The 20,510-nt window shown below is 53.6% G+C and overlaps 2 protein-coding genes across 2 annotated transcripts; one reads left to right on the forward strand and one right to left on the reverse strand.

Moving 5' to 3' along the window:
* Positions 1 to 7,239: 7,239 nt before the first annotated feature.
* On the forward strand, positions 7,240 to 12,514 carry LOC307075017 (crystal protein; the record flags this gene model as incomplete). Its single annotated transcript, XM_079735499.1, has 8 exons — positions 7,240 to 7,728; positions 8,002 to 8,203; positions 9,029 to 9,162; positions 9,576 to 9,703; positions 10,051 to 10,169; positions 10,757 to 10,897; positions 11,090 to 11,262; positions 12,071 to 12,514. The coding sequence occupies 8 exons, from the start codon at positions 7,240 to 7,242 to the stop codon at positions 12,512 to 12,514; spliced, it is 1,830 nt and encodes a 609-aa protein (XP_079591625.1).
* A 6,542-nt stretch (positions 12,515 to 19,056) lies between these two features.
* On the reverse strand, positions 19,057 to 19,596 carry phlda1 (pleckstrin homology-like domain, family A, member 1; the record flags this gene model as incomplete). The annotated part of the gene is made up of 1 exon (XM_079735648.1): positions 19,057 to 19,596. One exon carries the CDS (start codon positions 19,594 to 19,596, stop codon positions 19,057 to 19,059), a length of 540 nt encoding a protein of 179 aa, XP_079591774.1.
* Between the last annotated feature and the right edge of the window lie 914 nt (positions 19,597 to 20,510).

The raw sequence follows: 20,510 nt of genomic DNA on the forward strand, positions 1-20,510 counted from the left end.
GAAGGAGGAGGAGGTGAAGAGGGAGGAGGAGGAGGTGCAGAGGGAGGAGGAGGTGCAAAGGGAGGTGTAGGAGGTGCAGAGGGAGGAGGAGGAGGTGCAAAGGGAGGAGAAGGAGGTGCAGAGGGAGGAGAAGGAGGTGCAAAGGGAGGAGGAGGTGCAGAGGGAGGTGTAGGAGGTGCAAAGGGAGGAGGAGGAGGTGCAGAGGGAGGAGGAGGTGCAGAGGGAGGAGCTGTAGAGGGAGGTGTAGGGTCTCACCAGCCTGGAGGTGTTGCAGGGCGAGGCTCTGGGCGGCGTGCTGAAGGAGTAGAGGCCGGCGTGCTCCTCCACGCTGCACCTCCCATCGTTGAGGAGCAGCGACACGTCTCCCCCCAGCCGGGAGTGCAGGAAGTCCCGGGACACCGCCCCCGACAGACGGCCCTCCGCACAGCGGCTGACCACGCCCTGCTCTAGGGGTCAGGGGTCAAAGGTCAGAGGTCTAGCAGCGCTAGCACTCAGTGCCAACCTAGAGCAACGGGCCACCCCACCTAGTGCTTCATCACGGAGCCCCAGTACCGTTCTCACCTTGTCCTGGTTCTCCTTAAGCGATATGTTGGGATGCAGTGTGCCGGTCACTTCTGCACCACGGTTACCATAGTGACGTGTAAACTATGTTCTAGAACGCCATTGTGAGGGGGAATATCCTACCTTGACAGATTGGCCGGTGCAGGGCATCGTGGGGGCCCGGCATGGCCCCTCCCACATCGTAGTAACCTTGGCGACACAAGCATGCGTAGGACAGCAGGGTGTTGACACACAGGGAGTGGGCGGGGCAGGGGGAGGGGTCAGCAGCGAGGCAGAGGTCACGACCTGCAAGGGAATGCAAGCAATTCACTACAATATGCTAACGCTCAGCGCTAACGCGGAGCATTTTGCTGAATGTCTACCTTCCAGTCCAGCGGTCCTACCTCCCATTCTAGCGGTCCTACCTCCCAGTCTAGCGGTCCTACCTCCCAGTCCAGCAGTCCTACCTCCCAGTCCAGCAGTCCTACCTCCCAGTCCAACAGTCCTACCTCCCAGTGGTAGTCCTACCTCCCCAGTACAGCAGGCCCTGGGCGGCGGTCAGGTTGGGGACCCTCAGTGATTGGATGAAGTCTAGTGAGTGTCCCAGGGGGATGCTGAGGTTGCCGTCGGCGACGGGCTCATCAGCGGACCTGAAGAGGATCCTGGAGGTGCGGCCGTCGGGGGAGGAGTCAACCTCCTCCAGCTGGACCCGGGCGGGGCGCGATGGGCCCGACAGCAGGACCTCCAGCTGAGGAACCAGCATGTGTTCATACCGTGGTCCTATGTTCAGGACCAAGGCGGTCCTGTGTTCATGTATTAATGTGTTCACGTATTAATGTGTTCATGTATTAATGTCTTTATACAGTGTTCATGTATTAATGTGTTCATGCATTAATGTATTAATGTGTTCATGTATTAAAGTGTTCATGTGTTCATGTATTCATGTGTTTACACAGTGTTCATGTATTAATGTGTTCATACGGTGTTCATGAATTAATGTGTTCATACGGTGTTCATGTATTAATGTGTTCATGTTTGAGGTCATCTCACGGTGGTCCGGATGAGCTTCTCCATCTTGGCTCTGGGCTCTGACTTTCTCAGGGGCGGGGCCAGGGGCCAGGGCACTATCAGGACCTGGATGGGGCCAGAGAAGTCCAGCTGGATATCTGGAACCAAAACAGACACAAACTAAGTTGGAGACCAATGTGCATGGGGAAGTTTGGAGAGAATATACAGTAATATTTATCCCTGAGTTCTTCCTACTGTAGTAACAAACAAAGAGCTCCACATGGCACACAAAGTTCTTACTACAGAGTACTACCCTAGAGATGACTACAGTACAGAGTACTACATGCAAATTACTACAGTACAGAGTACTACCCTACAGAGTACTACAGTACTACCCTACAGAGTTATACCCAGCAGTATTGGGTGAAGCAGTAACGTACAGAGTACTACAGCACTACCCTTCAGATTACTACAGTACAGAGTACAACCCTACAGAGTACTACAGCACTACCCTTCAGATTACTACAGTACAGAGTACAACCCTACAGAGCACTACAGTACAACCCTACAGAGTACTACAGTGCTAACGAGCACACTGGGTGCAGCCGTACTGGGCAGCCCCCGCCCCAGAGCCAGGCCCCGGGGCCTCGTGGGGACGCTGGCCCCCTGGAAGAGGACCACGGTGGGGGAGGAGCTCCAGGCGGCGAGGGAGGAGTTCCAGGTGGCGGGGGTGGAGCTCCAGGCGGCGAGGGAGGAGCTCCAGGCCGCGGGGGAGGAGCTCCAGACACCCTGGCACTCCTCCAGGACCTCCAGGCTGTAGGCCTGGCCCGGCAGCAGGCCGGGCAGCGGCAGGCCGGGCCGCGACCCACGCCCCCGCCGCACCTCCGACCCGTTGGCCAGGGACAGCCGGTAGGTGAAGGCCAGGTGCTGGGGCGGGGAGACCGGGGTCCCGGGGGTCCACAGCACCAGGGACTCGTTGGCGTGGTAACGCAGGTCCTGTACGCCCCGCGGACCTGGAGGAGAGAGAGAGAGCTCCGGGTCAGGAGGACCTGTCTGTCTGATCATGTACCAGGCATCTGTCTGTTCTGGGAGGGTCAGAGGGACGGGGTTACAGGTCATGGGGAAGGATGCCCTGTCTGTCTGATCAGGTACCCGTCTGTCTCTAGTGGTACCCGTCTGTCTCTCTGCCTTGAGTCAGTACCCATCTGACTTTATGAGGAGAATCTGTCTGTGTGTACCTGTCTCTCTGCAGCAGCAGAACCTGTCAGTGTGTGGACTTGTCTCTCTATAGCAGCAGAACCAGTGTGTTGACCTGTCTCTCTGTAGCAGCAGAACTTGTCTGTGTCCCAGTCTCTCTGTAGCAGCAGAACCTGTGTGTGGACCTGTCTCTCTGTAGCAGTAGAACCTGTGTGTGGACCTGTCTCTCTGTAGCAGCAGGACCTGTGTGTGGACCTGTCTCTCTGTAGCAGCAGGACCTGTGTGTGGACCTGTCTCTCTGTAGCAGCAGGACCTGTGTGTGGACCGGTCTCTCTGCAGCAATATAACCCGTGTGTGGACCTGTCTCTCTGTAGCAGCAGAACCGGTGTACCTGTGTAGGTGTCGATGGTCTTGTTGTCCATGACGACGCCATCCCCACACAGGGCAACAACGTGTGCGTGGTAGCGGCCGCAGGGCTGCAGCCCCCCCACGGTGTAGTGGGTGAAGAGGGTGGCGCCCTGCAGCGCCCCCTGATGGAACACCCTGAAGCCAGATACCGACGACGTGTTCCTCACCTCCCAGGACAGCGTGTAGTTCTCAGGCCCCCACGACTCCTGCTGCAGGCCCCCGATGCTGGAGTGGGCTGTAGACAGAGCACAGGAGCTAGGCTAGGAACACGGGCTAGGCTATTAGGAGGAGCTAGGATAGGAGTAGGAGCTAGTCTATTAGGAGGAGCTAGGCTAGGAACAGGGGCTAGGCTAGGAGCAGGAGCTAGACTAGGAGTCGGCTGGAGACCTGGTACAGGAGCTAGGCTAGGAGTAGGAGCTAGGCTAGTAGGAGGAGCTAGGCTAGGTGTAGGCTTGAGACAGAGCACAGGAGGTAGGCTAGGACAAGGAGCTAGGCTAAGATTTAAAATTGAACAGTGAAGAGCGAGGAGAGTGATCAGTTTTAAAGTGGCTTCATTTAGCAGAGAATGATCAGATCATCAGCTGCAACGGATAGCCCAAGGAAACCGTTACAGGAGATGACATCCCGTTCCCTGACCCGCGTTGCCGTCGACCTGCTCCATCCGGCTGTAGCGTGTTGTGGTCCCGGCCTGGCAGACTGTCTGCAGGCCCAGCTGGACGCGGCTGCACGGCTCCAGGTCCGCCAGCGTGAAGTGGCGCCCGTGCTGCCAGAGGCGGACCTCCTCCAGCACGCCGCCGCCAGCGTCCAGGTAGAAGGCGGTGAGCAGGAACAGGGCGTGGCGGTGGTTCTCAGGACACCCCCACGCCACCGAGATACTGCTGCTGTTCCACGACGTGACCCGGAAGAACTGGGGCTCCCTGGGACCTGGGGAGGAGACAGACCGGATGGTCTACTTTATAACCTTCTTAGAACCAGATGTTCTAAATACCAGATGATCTCCTGTAGAACCTTCTTAACACCAGAAGTTCCAAACATCAGCTGTTCTACTGTAGAACCTTCTAAACACCAGAGGTTCTACTGTAAAACCTTCTTAGAACCAGTTATTCTGCTAACACCTGGTAACCACAAGATGTTCTACTGTACAACCTTCTAAACACCAGATGTCCCAAACCACAGATGTTTTTCTGTATAACCTTCTAAATACCAGATGTTCTCCTGTAGAACCTTCTTACAGACAGATGTTCTGCTAAAACCTGGTAAACACCAGATGTTCTACTGTAGAACCTTCTAAACACCAGATGTCCCAAACCACAGATGTTTTTCTGTATAACCTTCTAAATACCAGATGTTCTCCTGTAGAACCTTCTTACAGACAGATGTTCTTCTAAAACCTGGTAAACACCAGATGTTCTACTGTAGAACCTTCTAAACACCAGATGCTCCAAACCACAGATGTTTTTCTGTATAGCCTTCTAAATACCAGATGTTCTCCTGTAGAACCTTCTTAGAACCAGATGTTCTGCTAAAACCTGGTAAACACCAGATGTTCTACTGTAGAACCTTCTTAGAACCAGACGTTGTTCAAGAACCTGGTAAAAATAAAAAGATGTTCAACTGTAGGACCTTCTAAACAACAGACGGTCTAAACACCAGATGTTCTCCTGTAGAACCAAATGTTCTCCTGTAGAACCTGGTCCCACCTCCACCTGTCCCCACCCGTGATGGTGCTGATACAGGTCCGGGTCCCGGCCGGCGGCACCAGGCAGGCGGTGTAGAGGTTGCAGGGCTTCAGCGTGGTGAAGCGGTGGTGATGGTGGTGTTGGTGTTGCTGGACGGGCTCCTGGCTCTCCAGGGTGTAGGAGCCCAGCTGGGGGCTGTACAGGGACACCGTGGGAAGGGGAGGGGTGGGGCCAGGGGCCCGGGGACCTCCACCCAGCCCCGCCCAGCTCAGGAGGAGCATGGAGGAGCTCCAGGCCTCCAGCCGGACGGGGAGACGGGAGGTGTAGCCTGGAGGAGACCACATCATCATCATCATCATCATCATCATCACTGGGCATGGGAGTCACACACACCGGTTAAACTCAATGTTTGTGAAGGTTCCCGTCTCTGGAATCCCTGTTTCACTGTTTATCGGCTGTTCTCATTTGAAGATGTTTGATCAACGCAAGGTGCCATCAGAGCAGACCATCGAAGGGAGACTGTGGACATCAGGGGGGAATCGAACGCAGAACCTTTTGGCTGCCAATCTCCAGTCCAATCTTACTCACCCCTCCCTCCCTCCCTCCCTCCCTCCCCCCGTCTCACCCAGGACCAGCACCAGCTCCTGGTCTTGGTGGAGGATCAGGGTGCTGTTCTCACAGCCAAACACCCCTCCAGACAGGAGGTCCAGCTGCTCCTGAGGAGACACCAGAGAGATAAGAAATGGAAAGTGAGAGTGAGAGAAGAGAGATGGACAGTGATATACGAGATGGAGAGAGAGACAATAGTGAGACAAGTAGTGTGACACTCTCTTGTGCCACCCTCGCTTATCTCACTCTCTTTTGTCGCATTATTTGTCTCACTATTTATATATTGTCTCTCTCTCTAGATATCTCTGATATAAGGTATGAGAGGGAGATAAACAGTGAGGTGAGATAGTAAGGTACGAGACTGAGATAAATAGCGAGATGAGAGAAAGAGAAATAAGATTGAGTGTGTGAGTGTGTGAGTGAGTGAGTGAGTGAGTGAGTGAGTGAGTGAGTGAGTGAGTGAGTGAGTGAGTGAGTGAGAGATAAAGGACACTAGATCCAGCTGCAGACAGCGTCTATTCTGTACCTGAGTCCGGCTGCTAGGAATCTTCTCCGGTCGCTCCACACTGCGGATCTCCATGGTGGTGGATCCTTCAACAACAACGTTCCCCGTTCAGAACAACGTCCAGTTCAACTCTTTAAACACTGCAGAGGACGAGCGACAATCTCCATGAGGAGAGCCCACCTGGGCGGATGCTGACGGTCCAGTTCTTCGCGACTCTTCCGTAACGCAGTGAAAGTTGGTTCTCCACCGTCTGCGGGACCGTCAAAGACACGAACTTCCCCTGCGTCCCGATGGCTTTCAGCCCGGTGCCGTTGAGCCAGATATCGGCCTCCGAGCTGCAGGGAAACGAGCCGACAACCGCGTTAAACACGAGCGACCCGTCGAGATTCAGCCCCGCGCCGTAGGCTATATACCTGTTGAAGGCATCGCCTCGGGTGGTCCAGCAGAGAGAGAAGGACAGAGGGTCGCACCGCCCTGGGGAACACAAGAGGTCAGAGTGGTGGAGCGGATCATCATCTCCACCACTTCCACCTCCACCTGACACTCACCGCGGGAGATCCGGCCCGGAACCACGATGCATAGGAGGAAGGAGAAGGTGATAGAGTTCCTGGAACAGAGCGGCAGAGTTCAGCTATAAGACCGAGACACCTGGAACCCTCGAACCTAGAACCCTTGAACCCGAGACACCTACAATCCTAGAACCCTAGACACCTAGAACCCGATACCCTAAACCAGAGGTGTGCAGTCAGTGACTCAGTCTTACATTTTATTTTTCATCTCAGCCATGTGTCTCATGGTTGTTGACTCGCGGTGCTCCGCAGAGAGCTCGTTAAAACAGCTGCGGACCCTGGCGCTCGGCGGAGCTCGGGATCACTCGGGCACTTCCGACACAATCAATTCAAGTCTCAATTCAGAGGATGGAGACGTTGAGAACAATGAAAACTTCATTATAACTTGAAGTTATGCTGACGTGCCTTAAACATCATCAGAGTGTTCTGGTTCTGACCCGGGGGAGGATAACAGGTCCCTGGACAGCCTGTAGGACTGATCCCGTTGCAGGACTACAGGTCCCGGGGGACGGGGAGGAACTACAGGTCCGAGCTGGAGGTCTTCTTAACGCAGAGCGCGCGGTCCGTCATTATCGGTGCGTCACTGGCCACTTTGTCCATCGCGCATCTGACGCGGCTCGGCGGGTAAATGAGAGTCACAAGTCCGAGGAGAGAGTCGGACCACCATCCAGCCTTTTGCCAGACCCTCTCCGTCCGCTGTGCTGTCAGAGTCCTGAAGTACCTCATGTTGAACCCCGCTATGGATGCTCGGGGACGCGCTTGGCTCGTTTGCGCGCTGGGGTTCGCGGTTCTGTGCGGCGCGAGGTCGTCAGATGTAGGCGATATTGACCTGTCGGGCTGGCTGAGGGGGATTTACCCCGGGCGGCCTTCCCTCCCTGACCGGGACCAGACCCGGGGAGATGGGTCCCGGGGTCGCCTGGAGCCGGTCTCCACGTCAGCCCACTTTAAGGACTTTAAGTCGGAGGTTCCCGGAGGACCCGGGACCGTTTCTGGCCCGCTGGTGCAGACCAAAAACGGGGCGCTGCGGGGGATCACGCTGGACCAGGCGCACGTCTTCTACGGCGTCCCGTACGCGGACCCGCCCGTGGGGGCGTACCGCTGGAAGCCCCCCCGAGCGCCGAGTCCCTGGCGCGGGGTGTACAGCGCGCGCGCCCCGCGGGCGGGCTGCATGCAGGGCTGTCGAGCGCCGATGGGCGACCGCTGCCCGCATGAGGTACGGCCGCGCGTTCACTCGCACCACTTCACCCTCACAGATCCCGTTTAGTCCCTGAGATAAATATCGTCACTCTAAAATAACGGATACCTTATTGTCTTGAATTGATTTGTACTTCATTGATTTGTAGTTCATTGATTTGTAGTAAATATTGTTTGGGCATCGATGTGGACGCTAGGATAGCCCGCGTGACGCGGCCTGTAATGACTTCACGTTGACCTCTGACCCCGTCTATACTGATGTCACCCTGACCTCTGACCCCGCCTGCCGCAGGTCAGTGAGGACTGCCTGTACCTCAACATCTTCGCCCCCCTGTCGGTCAACTTCAGCGCCCCCCTGCTGCAGCCCCTCCCCGTCCTGGTCTGGGTCCACGGGGGCGACTTCATCGCAGGCTCCGCCTCCAAGCCGCTCTACGACGGCCGCGTCCTCAGCAACGCCTCCAACAGCCTGCTGGTCAGCCTGGAATACCGCCTGGGTAGGTGCTGGTCCTACTGGTCCTACTGGTACTGGTCCTACTGGTCAGCCTGGAGTAGCGCCTGGGTAGGTACTGGTCCTGCTGGTCAGCCTGGAGTAGCGCCTGGGTAGGGAAGGTACTGGTCCCGCTGGTCCTACTGGTCTCTCTGGTCCTATTGGTCCCACTGGTCCTATTGGTCCCACTGGTCCCGGTACCTGAACTTCACCAGCGGAGGCTGATAGAGGGAGAGATAACGAGATGGATGTCTATCATCCATCTCTACATCTATCATACATCTATCATCTATCATCTATCATCTATCTCTCTCTCCATCCGTCTTTTAAGAGTTTAATGTTTTAATAGACTTATTGAATAGGAATGGTAGAGTTATACATTGATTGTTCTGTTCTTTTGTTCTATAGCTTAACCTTCAGTTTGTAAACCCCAGATCGTCAGTAGGCTGACGACAGCTCAGGAGGAATATCAGTAGTACAACCTTGTTATCTCTTGATCCAATCACACGCTCTGACGCGGCGTTCATGTGATGGTCTCTAGTGACGGTCATGTGATGGTCTTTAGAGACGGTGTGGTCATGTGATGGTCTCTAGTGACGTTCATGTGATGGTCTTTAGTGACAGTGTGGTCATGTGATGGACTCTAGTGACGGTCATGTGATGGTCTCTAGTGACGGTGTGGTCATGTGATGGTCTCTACTGACGGTCATGTGATGGTCTCTAGTGACGGTGTGGTCATGTGATGTCTCTAGTGGCAGTGTGGTCATGTGATGGTCTCTATTGACGGTCATGTGATAGTCTCTATTGACGGTCATGTGACTCTGTGTTTCAGGTGCCTTCGGCTTCCTCGTCTCAGGGAAAGACCCCAAAACGGCCGCCACTGGGAATTATGGGATCTTAGACCAGCAGGCGGCGTTGCTGTGGATTCAGAGAAACATCGCTGTGTTCACAGGAGACCCCAGCAAGGCTAGTCCACACATGCTAATGCTAACATGTTCTCAGGAGACCACAGCAAGGCCAGTCCCCACATGCTAATGCTAACGTGTTTTCAGTAGACCCCAGCAAGGCTAGTCCTCACATGCTAATGCTAACACATGTTCTCAGGAGACCCCAGCAAGGCTAGTCCCCACATGCTAATGCTAACATGTTCTCAGGAGACCCCAGCAAGGCTAGTCCCCACATGCTAATGCTAAAATGTTCTCAGGAGACCCTAGCAAGGCTAGTCCCCACATGCTACTGCTAACACATGTTCTCAGGAGACCCCAGCAAGGCTAGTCCCCACCTGCTAATGCTACTGATGCTAACAGATATGCTAATAGATCTGACAGGCCCTTACAGACATATTTAGAGTGAGAGAAGCTAACTACTGTATCCCCCAGGTGACTCTGTTCGGGGAGAGTGCCGGGGCCCAGTCGGTGGGTCTCCACCTCATGATGCCCAGCAGCCAGGCTCTCTTCAGGCAGGCTGCCCTGCAGAGCCTACCCTTCTCCATCCCCTTCAAGACAAGGTGGCGCCCTCTGGTGGCGGACAGAACACACGGCACCCGCTCAGACACTGGGGACTCATACAAGAACTCTTCACAAACATACACATGTTGGCACCATAAACACAGGGCATACGCAGTTTCCTTGATTTACATTCAGGGCATTTAGCAGACATTTTTCTCCAAAGCGACTTACAATAAGTACAGTTGTCAGAAGAAAGAGAAACAATATATCATATATATATATATATATATATATATATATATATATATATATATATATATATATATATATATATATATATATATTATAGGCTTATACCATAAACATAACAAACTTGTGTGTGTGTGTGTGCGTGTGTGCATTTCAGACACGAGGCCCTGCGGCTAGGCAAGGCCTTTAGCCACGAGGCTAACTGTAGCGTTACTGACATTGTGTGTCTGCTAGCGCTCAGCCCACAGGCCGTCCTAGCGGCTCAGATGAAGACAAGTAGGACACCACGCATTCTACCAGTCTGTCTGCCTACCTGTCTGTCTGTCTACCTGTTTGTCCCTCTGTGTGTCTACCTGTCTACCTGCCTTTCTACCTGTCTGTCTCTCTGCCTGTCCACCTGTTTCTCTACCTGTATACCTGTCTGTGTCTACCTGTCTCTCTGTCCGTCTGTCTACCAGTCTATCTGTCTCTTTACCTGTCTGTCTCTCTGCCTGTCTCTCTCAACCTGTCTATCTGTCTGTCTGCCTGTCTGTCTCTCTGTCTGTCTACCTGTCTCTCTACCTGTCTGTCTATCTGCTTGTCTACCTGTCTCTCTATAGAGAGACAGGTAGACAGGCAGAGAGACAGACAGGCAGACAGACAGGTAGACAGGTTGAGAGAGACAGGTAGACACACAGACAGGTAGATAGGTATACCTATCTACTTGTCTGTGTGTCTACCTGTCTCTCTATCCATCTGTCTACCTGTCTCTCTGTCTCTCTACCTGTCTGTCTCTCTACCTGTCTGTGTGTCTACCTGTCTCTCTGTATCTCTACTCGTCTGTCTCTCTGTCTCTCTACCTGCCTGTCTCTCTGCCTCCCCAGGCTCCCGGCTGGTGAACCCCTTCCGGTTCCTGGAGGTGTTTGAGACCTGGGGTCCGGTCCTCGACGGCACGCTGATCAGAGAGCAGATCCTCCCCGCCTTCCTGGGGGGCCACTGGCAGACGGAAAAGCCCCTCCTGCTGGGTACCGCATGCACGCACGCACACACACAGACACACGCACACATATATATATATACACACACACTCATACGGTCACACACATACAGACAGACAGACACACACACACACACACATACTCTGTACACACAGACAGACAGACAGATACACATACACACACACCAAGTGAGTCCCCTGTCTCCTGTGTGGTCCTCAGGCACCACATCGGAGGAGGGGGTCCTCTTCGTGAACGGGGTCTTCACCAAGCCGGTCTCCGTGGTGGAGTGCACCGTCTACACCACCGCCATCTTCAAGCAGCACGCCCTGCAGATCCTCCACCACTACCTGCCCCTCTACCCCAACCCCGACCGCCGGGCCATGCTGGCTCAGGTACCCAGAGAAAATAATAGTTTACTCCATGACCGAATAAACCACATTAAGCATGCGGTACCTGCCCACCGACAGTAGAGGGCGCTGTAGCCTTCTGCTGACGGCCAGCGCGCTGCAGCCTCATGTTCCGTCGTCTTTTGATCAGTATTCAGGCGGAAGACATGAAGGAGGTTTCTCCTCAAACAGACACAGTCAGACAGACAGGTTGACAGATAGACAGAGTGATGGGCGGAAGGGATGAAAAAATAAATGTCATACATTTGTCAATAAATGTTACATTTACACCTGATTAAAATATTGTGTGTTTGTCTATTTGTATGTGTGTGTATGTGTGTCTACATCTGTCTCTGTGTGTGTGTCTACGTATGTGTGTTTGTGTTTGTGTGTGTGTCTCTACATGTTTGTGTTTGTGAATGTGTGTCTACGTGTGTGTGTGTGTTTGTGTGTGTGTCTCTACGTGTGTGTGTGTCTCTGTGTTTGTGTCTATACCTCTGTGTGTGTGTGTGTGTGTGTGTGTGTGCGTGTGTTTGTGTGTGTGTGTCTCTACGTGTGTGCGTAACTATGTGTCTGTGTGTATGTGTGTGTCTCTACGTGTGTGTGTGTGTGTGTAACTCTACGCGTGTGTGTGTGTGTGTGTGTGTGTCTCTACGTGTGTGCGTGTGTTTGTGTGTGTGTGTGTCTCTACGTGTGTGTGTAACTATGTGTCTGTGTGTATGTGTGTGTGTGTGTGTCTCTACGTGTGTGTGTGTGTGTGTGTGTGTAACTCTACGCGTGTGTGTGTGTGTGTGTGTCTCTCTGCGTGTGTCAGATCGTGACGGACTACATCTTCCTGTGCCCGGCGCGGCGGGCAGCCAGGGCTTCGAGGGAGAGCCCGGTGTGGATGTACGTGTTCGACCACGTGGCGTCCGACACCCGCGTATGGTCCAACGTCACTCCCTGTTACCGCCACGTGTGCCACGGTGCCGAGCTGCCCTTCCTGTTCCACTCCGCCGCCGCCGCCAACTTCACCATGACGACGGAGGAGGGGCGTCTCTCGGACCGCATGCTCTGCTACTGGGGGGCCTTCGCCCGCGGGGGGGACCCCTCCCCCGCCCCCCGTCTGCTGACCCCCTACTGCCGCGGCCCCGCCCCGCCTGCCTGGCCGCGCTACGACGCCCGCCGCCTCGTGATGAACCTGACCACGCCCTGCCACACCCACCCCGGGCTCCGCGACGCCGTCTGCGACTTCTGGGACCACCTGGGGGTCTACTGATCAGAGGTCGATACGGCCCGATCAGCTGGGGAGGCGGAAGGGGATTGGTTGACGGCGAGGCTGAAGAGACTTCTCCTGACGACCTCCTGACCACTCGTTGTACTCCAGTTTAGAGGGACTCCAGCCAATCAGAGACCAGATGTCCTCGTGTGTCTTTATCCAGGAGGAAGAACAGCTAGCGGTAGCATGTAGCGATTAGCATGTAGCGATTAGCATATAGCGTCAGCAGTTTGATAATAAAGACCTATAACCTCCTCCCTCCTCTTGTCTTAGCCCCCACTCAGCTGGTCACTTAAACTGCTGCCTTTCATATCTGTCCACACTTACCCACACACACACACACGTCTGTCTGCGTGTGTGTGTCTGTGTGTGTATATGTGTCTCTGTGTGTGTTACCCAGAAGTGCACGGCCAGTGAGGTGAAAGACTAGTAATTCAATTCCTCATAAAGCTGCCTGCACCTCACGCACACACACACACCCCATCACCCACACACATAAGCACCGCACGAACACTCGCACAAACACCCAATGCAAACGCACGCACGCAAACACATATACTGCACGCACATAGCGCACACACACACCCACAGACTCCACGGAATCATTCACTCACACACACAACCAGCTTGCATCCCAGAGCCAGATGACCCCTGACCCCTACAGGTACCAGGGTCGAATGGCCTAAATTGTCGATCACTGTCTCCATCCTGTCAGAACGGAGACAGAAACACATTGTTACGATCCCCCAGTCGGACCAGACACCCACTCTACTTCCTGCTCATGACTGGCATTGTCACCATGGAAACCTGGCCTCATAGTTATTATGCAGATAAGGTCCTCAAGACAAGACAGCTGATAGGGCTGTCAGGGCGCGGCTTCTGATAGGATATGAGAGAATGTAGGGGAGGGGACAGAGAGAGCTTTAATCTGCATCTCTATTGTGCTATTACCGTGTGATGTTGCTTTGTTCTTCTTTTGCTTAATTGGACATCTACTTAGTCGTAGACGGGGAGGGGGAGGGGGGTGATAAAGTATTGATGGGTTTCCTCCCAAGAGGAACAATTTCTCCTCATTAAATTAAATCATAAATCATCATCTTTAGTCCCTCTCTCTCCCTCTACTCCTCCCTCTCCCCTCTCTCTATCCTACTGGACATGGTGGGTTACTGTATGACTTTGTTCTGCTGTTACCCCCGGGGCCGGACCCCATGACCCCCCATGGAGACAAGAGCCCCACACAGACTCAGAGCACGCCTGGCACGCTCACACACACAAACACACAGGCACGCTCAAACACACACACACACACACACACACACACACACACACACACACACACACACACACACAACAGGCACACAAAAAAAAACACACACAAACACACACATATATATACAAACACACACACACACACACAGGCACACACAAAACCTCACACACACATGCAGGCACACACACACACACACAAAAACTCACACACACATGCAGGCACACACACACACACACACACACACACACACACACACTTACACTAACAGGCACCCCACACAAACAAACACACTTCTTCAGACACACAGACAGCCACGTACACACACACACACCCACATTCAAACAAACACACACAAACACGCTTACACACACACACACACACACACACACACAGGCACGCTTAGAGAGACATATACTTCAATTACAATCACACATGCATACACAAAGGCACGCTTACAAACAGGCCTACGTTTACACACACACATGCTCACACACACACACTAAGACAGCACAGTCACGAGACCCAGGAGTGGAACATAAAGCTGTTCTCCACACGCTCCGCCGGAGGGCTCACAGAAATAGAAGGATGGCTCCTTTGTTCCTCCAGAACCCTCCGGTCTGCAGGGAGCACTGTCTGTACACTGGGAGGCTTCTTTCTCCTCCTGCTCCTCCTCCTCCTGCTCCTCCTGCTCCTCCTCCTCCTCCTGCTCCTCCTCCTGCTCCTCTCTCCTCCTCCTCTCTCCTTCTGCTCCTCTCTCCTCTCTCCTCCTGCTCCTCTCTCCTCCTCCTCCTCTCTCTCCTGCTCCTCTCTCCTCCCCCTCTCTCCTCCTGCTCCTCTCTCCTCCTCCTCCACCTGCTCCTCCTCCTCTCTCTCCTGCTCCTCTCTCCTCCCCCTCTCTCCTCCTCCTGCTCCTCCTCCTCCTGCTCCTCTCTCCTCCTCCTCTCTCCTTCTGCTCCTCTCTCCTCTCTCCTCCTGCTCCTCTCTCCTCCTCCTGCTCCTCCTCCTCTCTCTCCTGCTCCTCTCTCCTCCCCCTCTCTCCTCCTGCTCCTCTCTCCTCCTCCTCCACCTGCTCCTCCTCCTCTCTCTCCTGCTCCTCTCTCCTCCCCCTCTCTCCTCCTCCTCTCTCCTCCTCCTGCTCTTCCCCCTCTCTCCTCCTCCTCTCTCCTCCTCCTCTCTCTCCTCCTTCTCTCTGCTCCTCCTCCTGTCCCTCCTTCTCCTCCTGTCCCCCCTCCTCCTCTCTCTCCTCCTTTCTCCTCCTCCTCCTGTCCCTCCTCCTCTCTCCTGCTCCTCTCTCCTCCTCCTCCTGTCCCCCCTGCTCCTCTCTCTCCAGAGAGACAAACAGAGAGACAGAAACAATCAGACCAAGAAACAGACAAACAGACAAGACACAGTCCGACAGACCGAGCGACAGACAGACAGACAGACAGATGTGTGGAGTGTGTTTGGTCAGCAGCTGTACAACCAGCTGCTTTGTGTGTTTATAAACTCGGCAGCTAAGCGTTAGTCGCGGCTCCAGAGAGCTCTGAGGGTCCGCTGTCCCGGCCCGGCGCCCTGGGGCAGCCCCCTGGTGGCTCCATCCCTCTGTAACCGTGGTGACGGCCACCACCAACCACATCTTCCACTGCTTCTTGAGAGAGGCATTGCTAGTTAGTTGTTAGCTTAGCTTCCGCTGGCCGGGTTAGTTAAGTTAGCTCTGTTAGCTTAGCTACAGCTGGCTGGGTTAATTTAGTTAGCTCTGTTAGCTTAGCTACAGCTGGCTTGTTTAGTGTAGCCCCTGCTAGCACTCTGCTACAGGTCACCAATTGAACTCTGTGCGTCTTTCTGTTTCCATGGAGACGAGCAAGAGATGTTAGTTGACCATGAGAAGATGTTGAGAGAGAGAGGGGAGGAAGAGGGGGAGGGAGAGGGAGAGAAGGAGAGAGAGAGAGAGAGAGAGGTCCTGATGTCCTTCTCTCATCATATATATTTGATATTTAAAGTTTTTTACTTTGACCTCATAATTGTTCACCTCCTTTGGCAATGTTAACATTTGATTATCATGCCAATAAAGCTTTTTGAATTGAATTGAGAGCGAATGTTGTATCAAATATGACCTAGCAATCATCATCCTTACCTAATCACCATATTAACTAATTATCATGTTTTCAGAGAGGTGAATGATGTATTTCACACGGAGGCTGTGATTGGCTGTGGGCCTGCTGGGCCAGCCTATCAGTGACCTTCAACCAGAGAGAGAGCGTTTGAACAGGATGACTTCACCACCGTAGAAGCCAGGATCCAGGGGAGGTGTGTGTGTGTGTGTGTGTGTGTGTGTGTGGGTGTGTGTGTGTGTGTGTGTGTGTGTGTGTGTGTGTGTGTGTAACAAGGTGACTTTTCTCATGATGTGTAAACTCAGCCCTGCCAACTTGGCTTCTAACTCACCACGGCAACAGGTGTGTGTGTGGGGGGGGGGGGGTTCTGAGTGAGTACATATTTGTGTGTGTGTGTGTGTGTGTGTGTGTTTTTATGTATTTGTGTATGTGTGCGTGTATGGTGTGTTTATTGTGTGTGTGTGTGTGTGTGTGTTTGTATATATATATGTGTGTGTTTGTGTGTGTATTTATAGGGCTTTGAGGGAGAAAGGTTAAATATATATTTCGATGGGTCCTCAAAAATCCAAGCTGAACAGTATTTCTGGATGCATTCGTCTGTGTGTGCGTTCGTGTCTGCGTGCGTGTCCTTGTGCGTGTGTGCGTGCATGTTTGCGTGCGTGAGTGCGTGCGTTTGTGTCTGTGTGCGTGGTGTTCATCAGGACTGAGGGCAGTCTGATCTCGCTGAACACACAGGAGGTCACCTTGAAGGTCTGCATCAACAACCACGCTTACGCAGATAGCACCCTAATGCAGATAGCACGCTAACGCAGATAGCACTCTAATGCAGATAGCACCCTAATACAGATAGCACGCTAACGCAGATAGCACGCTAACGCAGATAGCAAGAGCCCATTTGGCGCTGTAACCGTAGACGGCATCAAGCAGGTATGAGGACTTCCTCTGAGGGCTGGGGTGGGGGTGAGGGTAAGAAGCTGTGAAAGGCTTTACATCTCATCTCTGAAAAAAACATATGTTTCTTGAGAAGACCGCTGAGGTCCAGATAATAGGAAAACTTAAGTAGATAATTATCCTAGTATATTATATAATATTACATATGATCATATTAAGCTTATTTTTACAGGCCACGCCCCCCTCAATGAGATCAACTATAGCAGCACACAGGCCACACCCCCCTCGTTGAGATCACCTATAGCAGCACACAGGCCACGCCCCCCTCATTGAGATCAACTATAGCAGCACACAGGCCACGCCCCCCTCGTTGAGATCAACTATAGCAGCACACAGGCCACGTCCCCCTCTTTGAGATCAACTATAGCAGCACTCAGGCCACGCCCCCCTTGTTGAGATCAACTATAGCAGCACACAGGCCACGCCCCCCTCTTTGAGATCAACTATAGCAGCACTCAGGCCACGCCCCCCTCGTTGAGATCAACTATAACAGCACACAGGCCACGCCCCCCTCGTTGAGATCAACTTTAGCAGCACACAGGCCATGCCCCCCTCTTTGAGATCAACTATAGCAGCACTCAGGCCACGCAACCCTAGTTGGGTCAATAGATGTATTGTTGCCGTGTCGCTGAAGGCCATGTTTCCATCTCAATGAGCCTCACTTATTCCCAGAATAACCGCTGGTCAAAACAGAAAAACATATTGATATCAGAGAGAGAGAGAGAGAGAGAGAGAGAGAGAGAGAGAGAGAGAGAGAGAGAGTTGGGGGAGTGAATATTTGTCATCAAAATCCAGCTATAATTAATGCTAGGTTATTACAAAATGTAAAGACCATCTACGCGTATTTCATGTTACTCTAACACGTACAAAACATCCATAAAAAGCCTTAAAACGTGTTTGAAATAATCCATAAGTAGCTCAACATATTATGTTATAACTTTATTCAAAGAACACTTGGACAGAATCAGTTTGTCTACAACAGAGTGAAAGAATTGTGGCTTGGAATGTCCGTTAAGGCGGTTACCCAGGGTTACCGACGGTAACTGTTGGTTACCCAGGGATACCAACTGTAACTGAGAGTTACCCAGGGTTACCGACGGTTACCCACCGTTACCCACGCTGGGCCGAGGGGGGGGGGGAGGACAGGAGAGAGAGGGATAAAGAGAGACAGGAGGGGATAGTATAGTATAGACAGAGTATAGAGGGGGTACAATAGATAGAGGAGTACAGTAAAGGGGTACTGTCTCTCATTCGCCCTTGACCCCCGTCATTGTATTAAAGGTACCCCTTTTATACAGTAAAGGGGTACGAGCTGGGACTTGTGTCAGGGCTAACAGTCCAAGCAGAGAGATGCTAGCATGAGCTAAGACACTGCAACAATAACTTTGTGCTAAACAACCTTCTGGACAGAGCAGGGGTTGTTTCTACTGAATGGCTGTCAACTAATTGGTTAATTTGTGTAAACTATTTGGTTAATTGGTCAACCTGGATTACGCTACACAATGAGGAGCATTGACGACAGGACGTCGTCATGAGAACATCCAAATCATCCTCATATACCGGGGTCCGGTGCTGCGGATCCTAGCGTCTCACATGTGATTGGTAGGGAGAGGAGAGCTGGGATATGGTGTTCAGTGAAGGTCTCTCCTCAATCGACACGGTCCAGATGTTCGTCTACACTCTGACCTCTGACAACATCAGGGTAGAAAAGACACACGACATGGATATTTACACACTTCATAAATAGGGGGGAGGTGATGACCCGTCGGTCACGTCCGGTCCCGGTCTAGTGTCTGTGGGGGTGTCTCCATAGGGGTGATGGAGGGGGAGGGGTGCTGAAAAGTGAGGTGGTCCCGGTTCTAGTCCTCTTCTGGATCCAGAGACCTGCGGAGTAAACCCCGTTAGAGTCTGAGACCAGCAACACGACGCGACGGACCGAGACGAGAGATCTAACACGGAGCACCCAGTGGGAGAGCCCGGTGATCACGTTACGCATGGGAGCTCGCGCTCCCGTGCGTAACGCGACGTGACAAACAGGCGATAGTTCTTAACTATCAGAAATCAACTGATCGACCATTTTATCAATATGACAACGTTTTATCATCGTGCTAATATCGCGATGTGACTGTGTGTGTGTGTGTGCGCGCTTGTGTGCGCACGCGTGGGTAACCTCATGCGTGCGCGAGCTGCCTCTCTTACCGCGGATTGTGAACGCGTCGACCGCGGTGTCTCTAGGCGACGCCGGGCGCCGCGCCGCGGGAGGTCTTGCCGTGTCCTTGGGGGGGCTTGCCGTGTCCGGTGGGGGTCTTGACGTGTCCGGGAACCCCCGCCCCTGGGCCGGCCAGCAGCTGCTGCTTCTGCCGCGTCGAGCGCACGGCGAGCACCGCCTGGCGGTTCTTGTACTGAACCATCTGCAAGGTGATCTCCGCGGACCAGCCCGCCTCCTGGGGGCTCCGGAAGTCCACCTCCCGCCCCTCCGTGGTCACCACCGTGAAGTACACGTACTTCCCTTTCCGCTCCACGCAGTCCACTGTCCTGATGTTGGCGAAGTGCAGCTGCTTGATGCGGCCGGTGTCCCCAGGCGGCTGCGGGTGGAGGTGCGGGTGGTGCGAGTGGTGGTGCGGGTGGGGGTCGTGCTGTTTGGGCGGCAGCAGCAGCACCCCCTCCTCCGTCAGCACGCAGCGCTTCTTCTTCCACCGCTGCAGCAGCCCGTCGCCGCGCTTCTCCAGCAGGCCGTCCTTCAGCGCCTCGCCGCCGCCACTCTCCAGCATCTTGGCGTACGTGGCGTACGCGCCGCGCGTCTTCAAGCGCCGCGCGTCTTCACGCACCGCTGCCGCGTGCTCGCTCCAGGGGACCCGCGGCGCGCCTCGTCGGGGAGGCGTTGGACGAGGAGCTGCTGCGGACTTAACGCGTCTGGTAGTCCGGTGGTCGTGCAGTGGTCGATGGGCGAGAGAGGGAGTGAGGGAGAGAGAGAGGGGTCTGCTCGTTTCGTTGATTCCCCCCCACTTCTCCGCAGAGCCCCGCCCCCCTGAGTGACAGCCAGAGGGGACGGGGCTCCGGACGTTCATTTGAATATTTATAAATCATATATCGAACTAAATATAGCTTCACATCTTCCACGTGAGGATTAGTGCCCAGCCCAGCCCCCCCCCCCCCCCCCCCCACACACACACACAACTCAAACGAGACCCCTCGACGAGGCAGATGTTTGCGGCGAGTGACTCGATCCGTCTGAAATGTGGTGTCGTCACTCGACGGAGCCCCCCGCAGTTAGAGCGCCTGATGCTGCAGAGACCCTCTCCGACTGCTTCTTAAACACCCGGATTCAGCTACTGGATACACTGGCGAAGTGGTCATACCTAACAGTAGTGTTTAGTGAGCAGGGCCATGTAGCTGTATGAAGGGATCACACCGCACAGTACTATTGTAAAGGAGTGTCTCCACTAAAGTACATACACTCTGCGATGTCAATGAATAGTGACATTGTGTCTTGAACATCCTTACGGTACCAACAGCCATATATTATTTCCCTTTGACAAATCTTTAACTTTTGGAAGTCGCTTTGGGTGTAAGTCAGCGAAATACCCTAAATGTAAAATGACTGCACCCACTTTCTCCTCGCATCGGTCACGTCTTCTACAAAACGCAACACACCACCTCTAGGGAGTAAAGTGTGTGTGTGTAC

This window comes from Pollachius pollachius (genome assembly GCF_949987615.1).
Source record: "Pollachius pollachius genome assembly, chromosome: 4".
Lineage (NCBI taxonomy): Eukaryota > Metazoa > Chordata > Actinopteri > Gadiformes > Gadidae > Pollachius > Pollachius pollachius.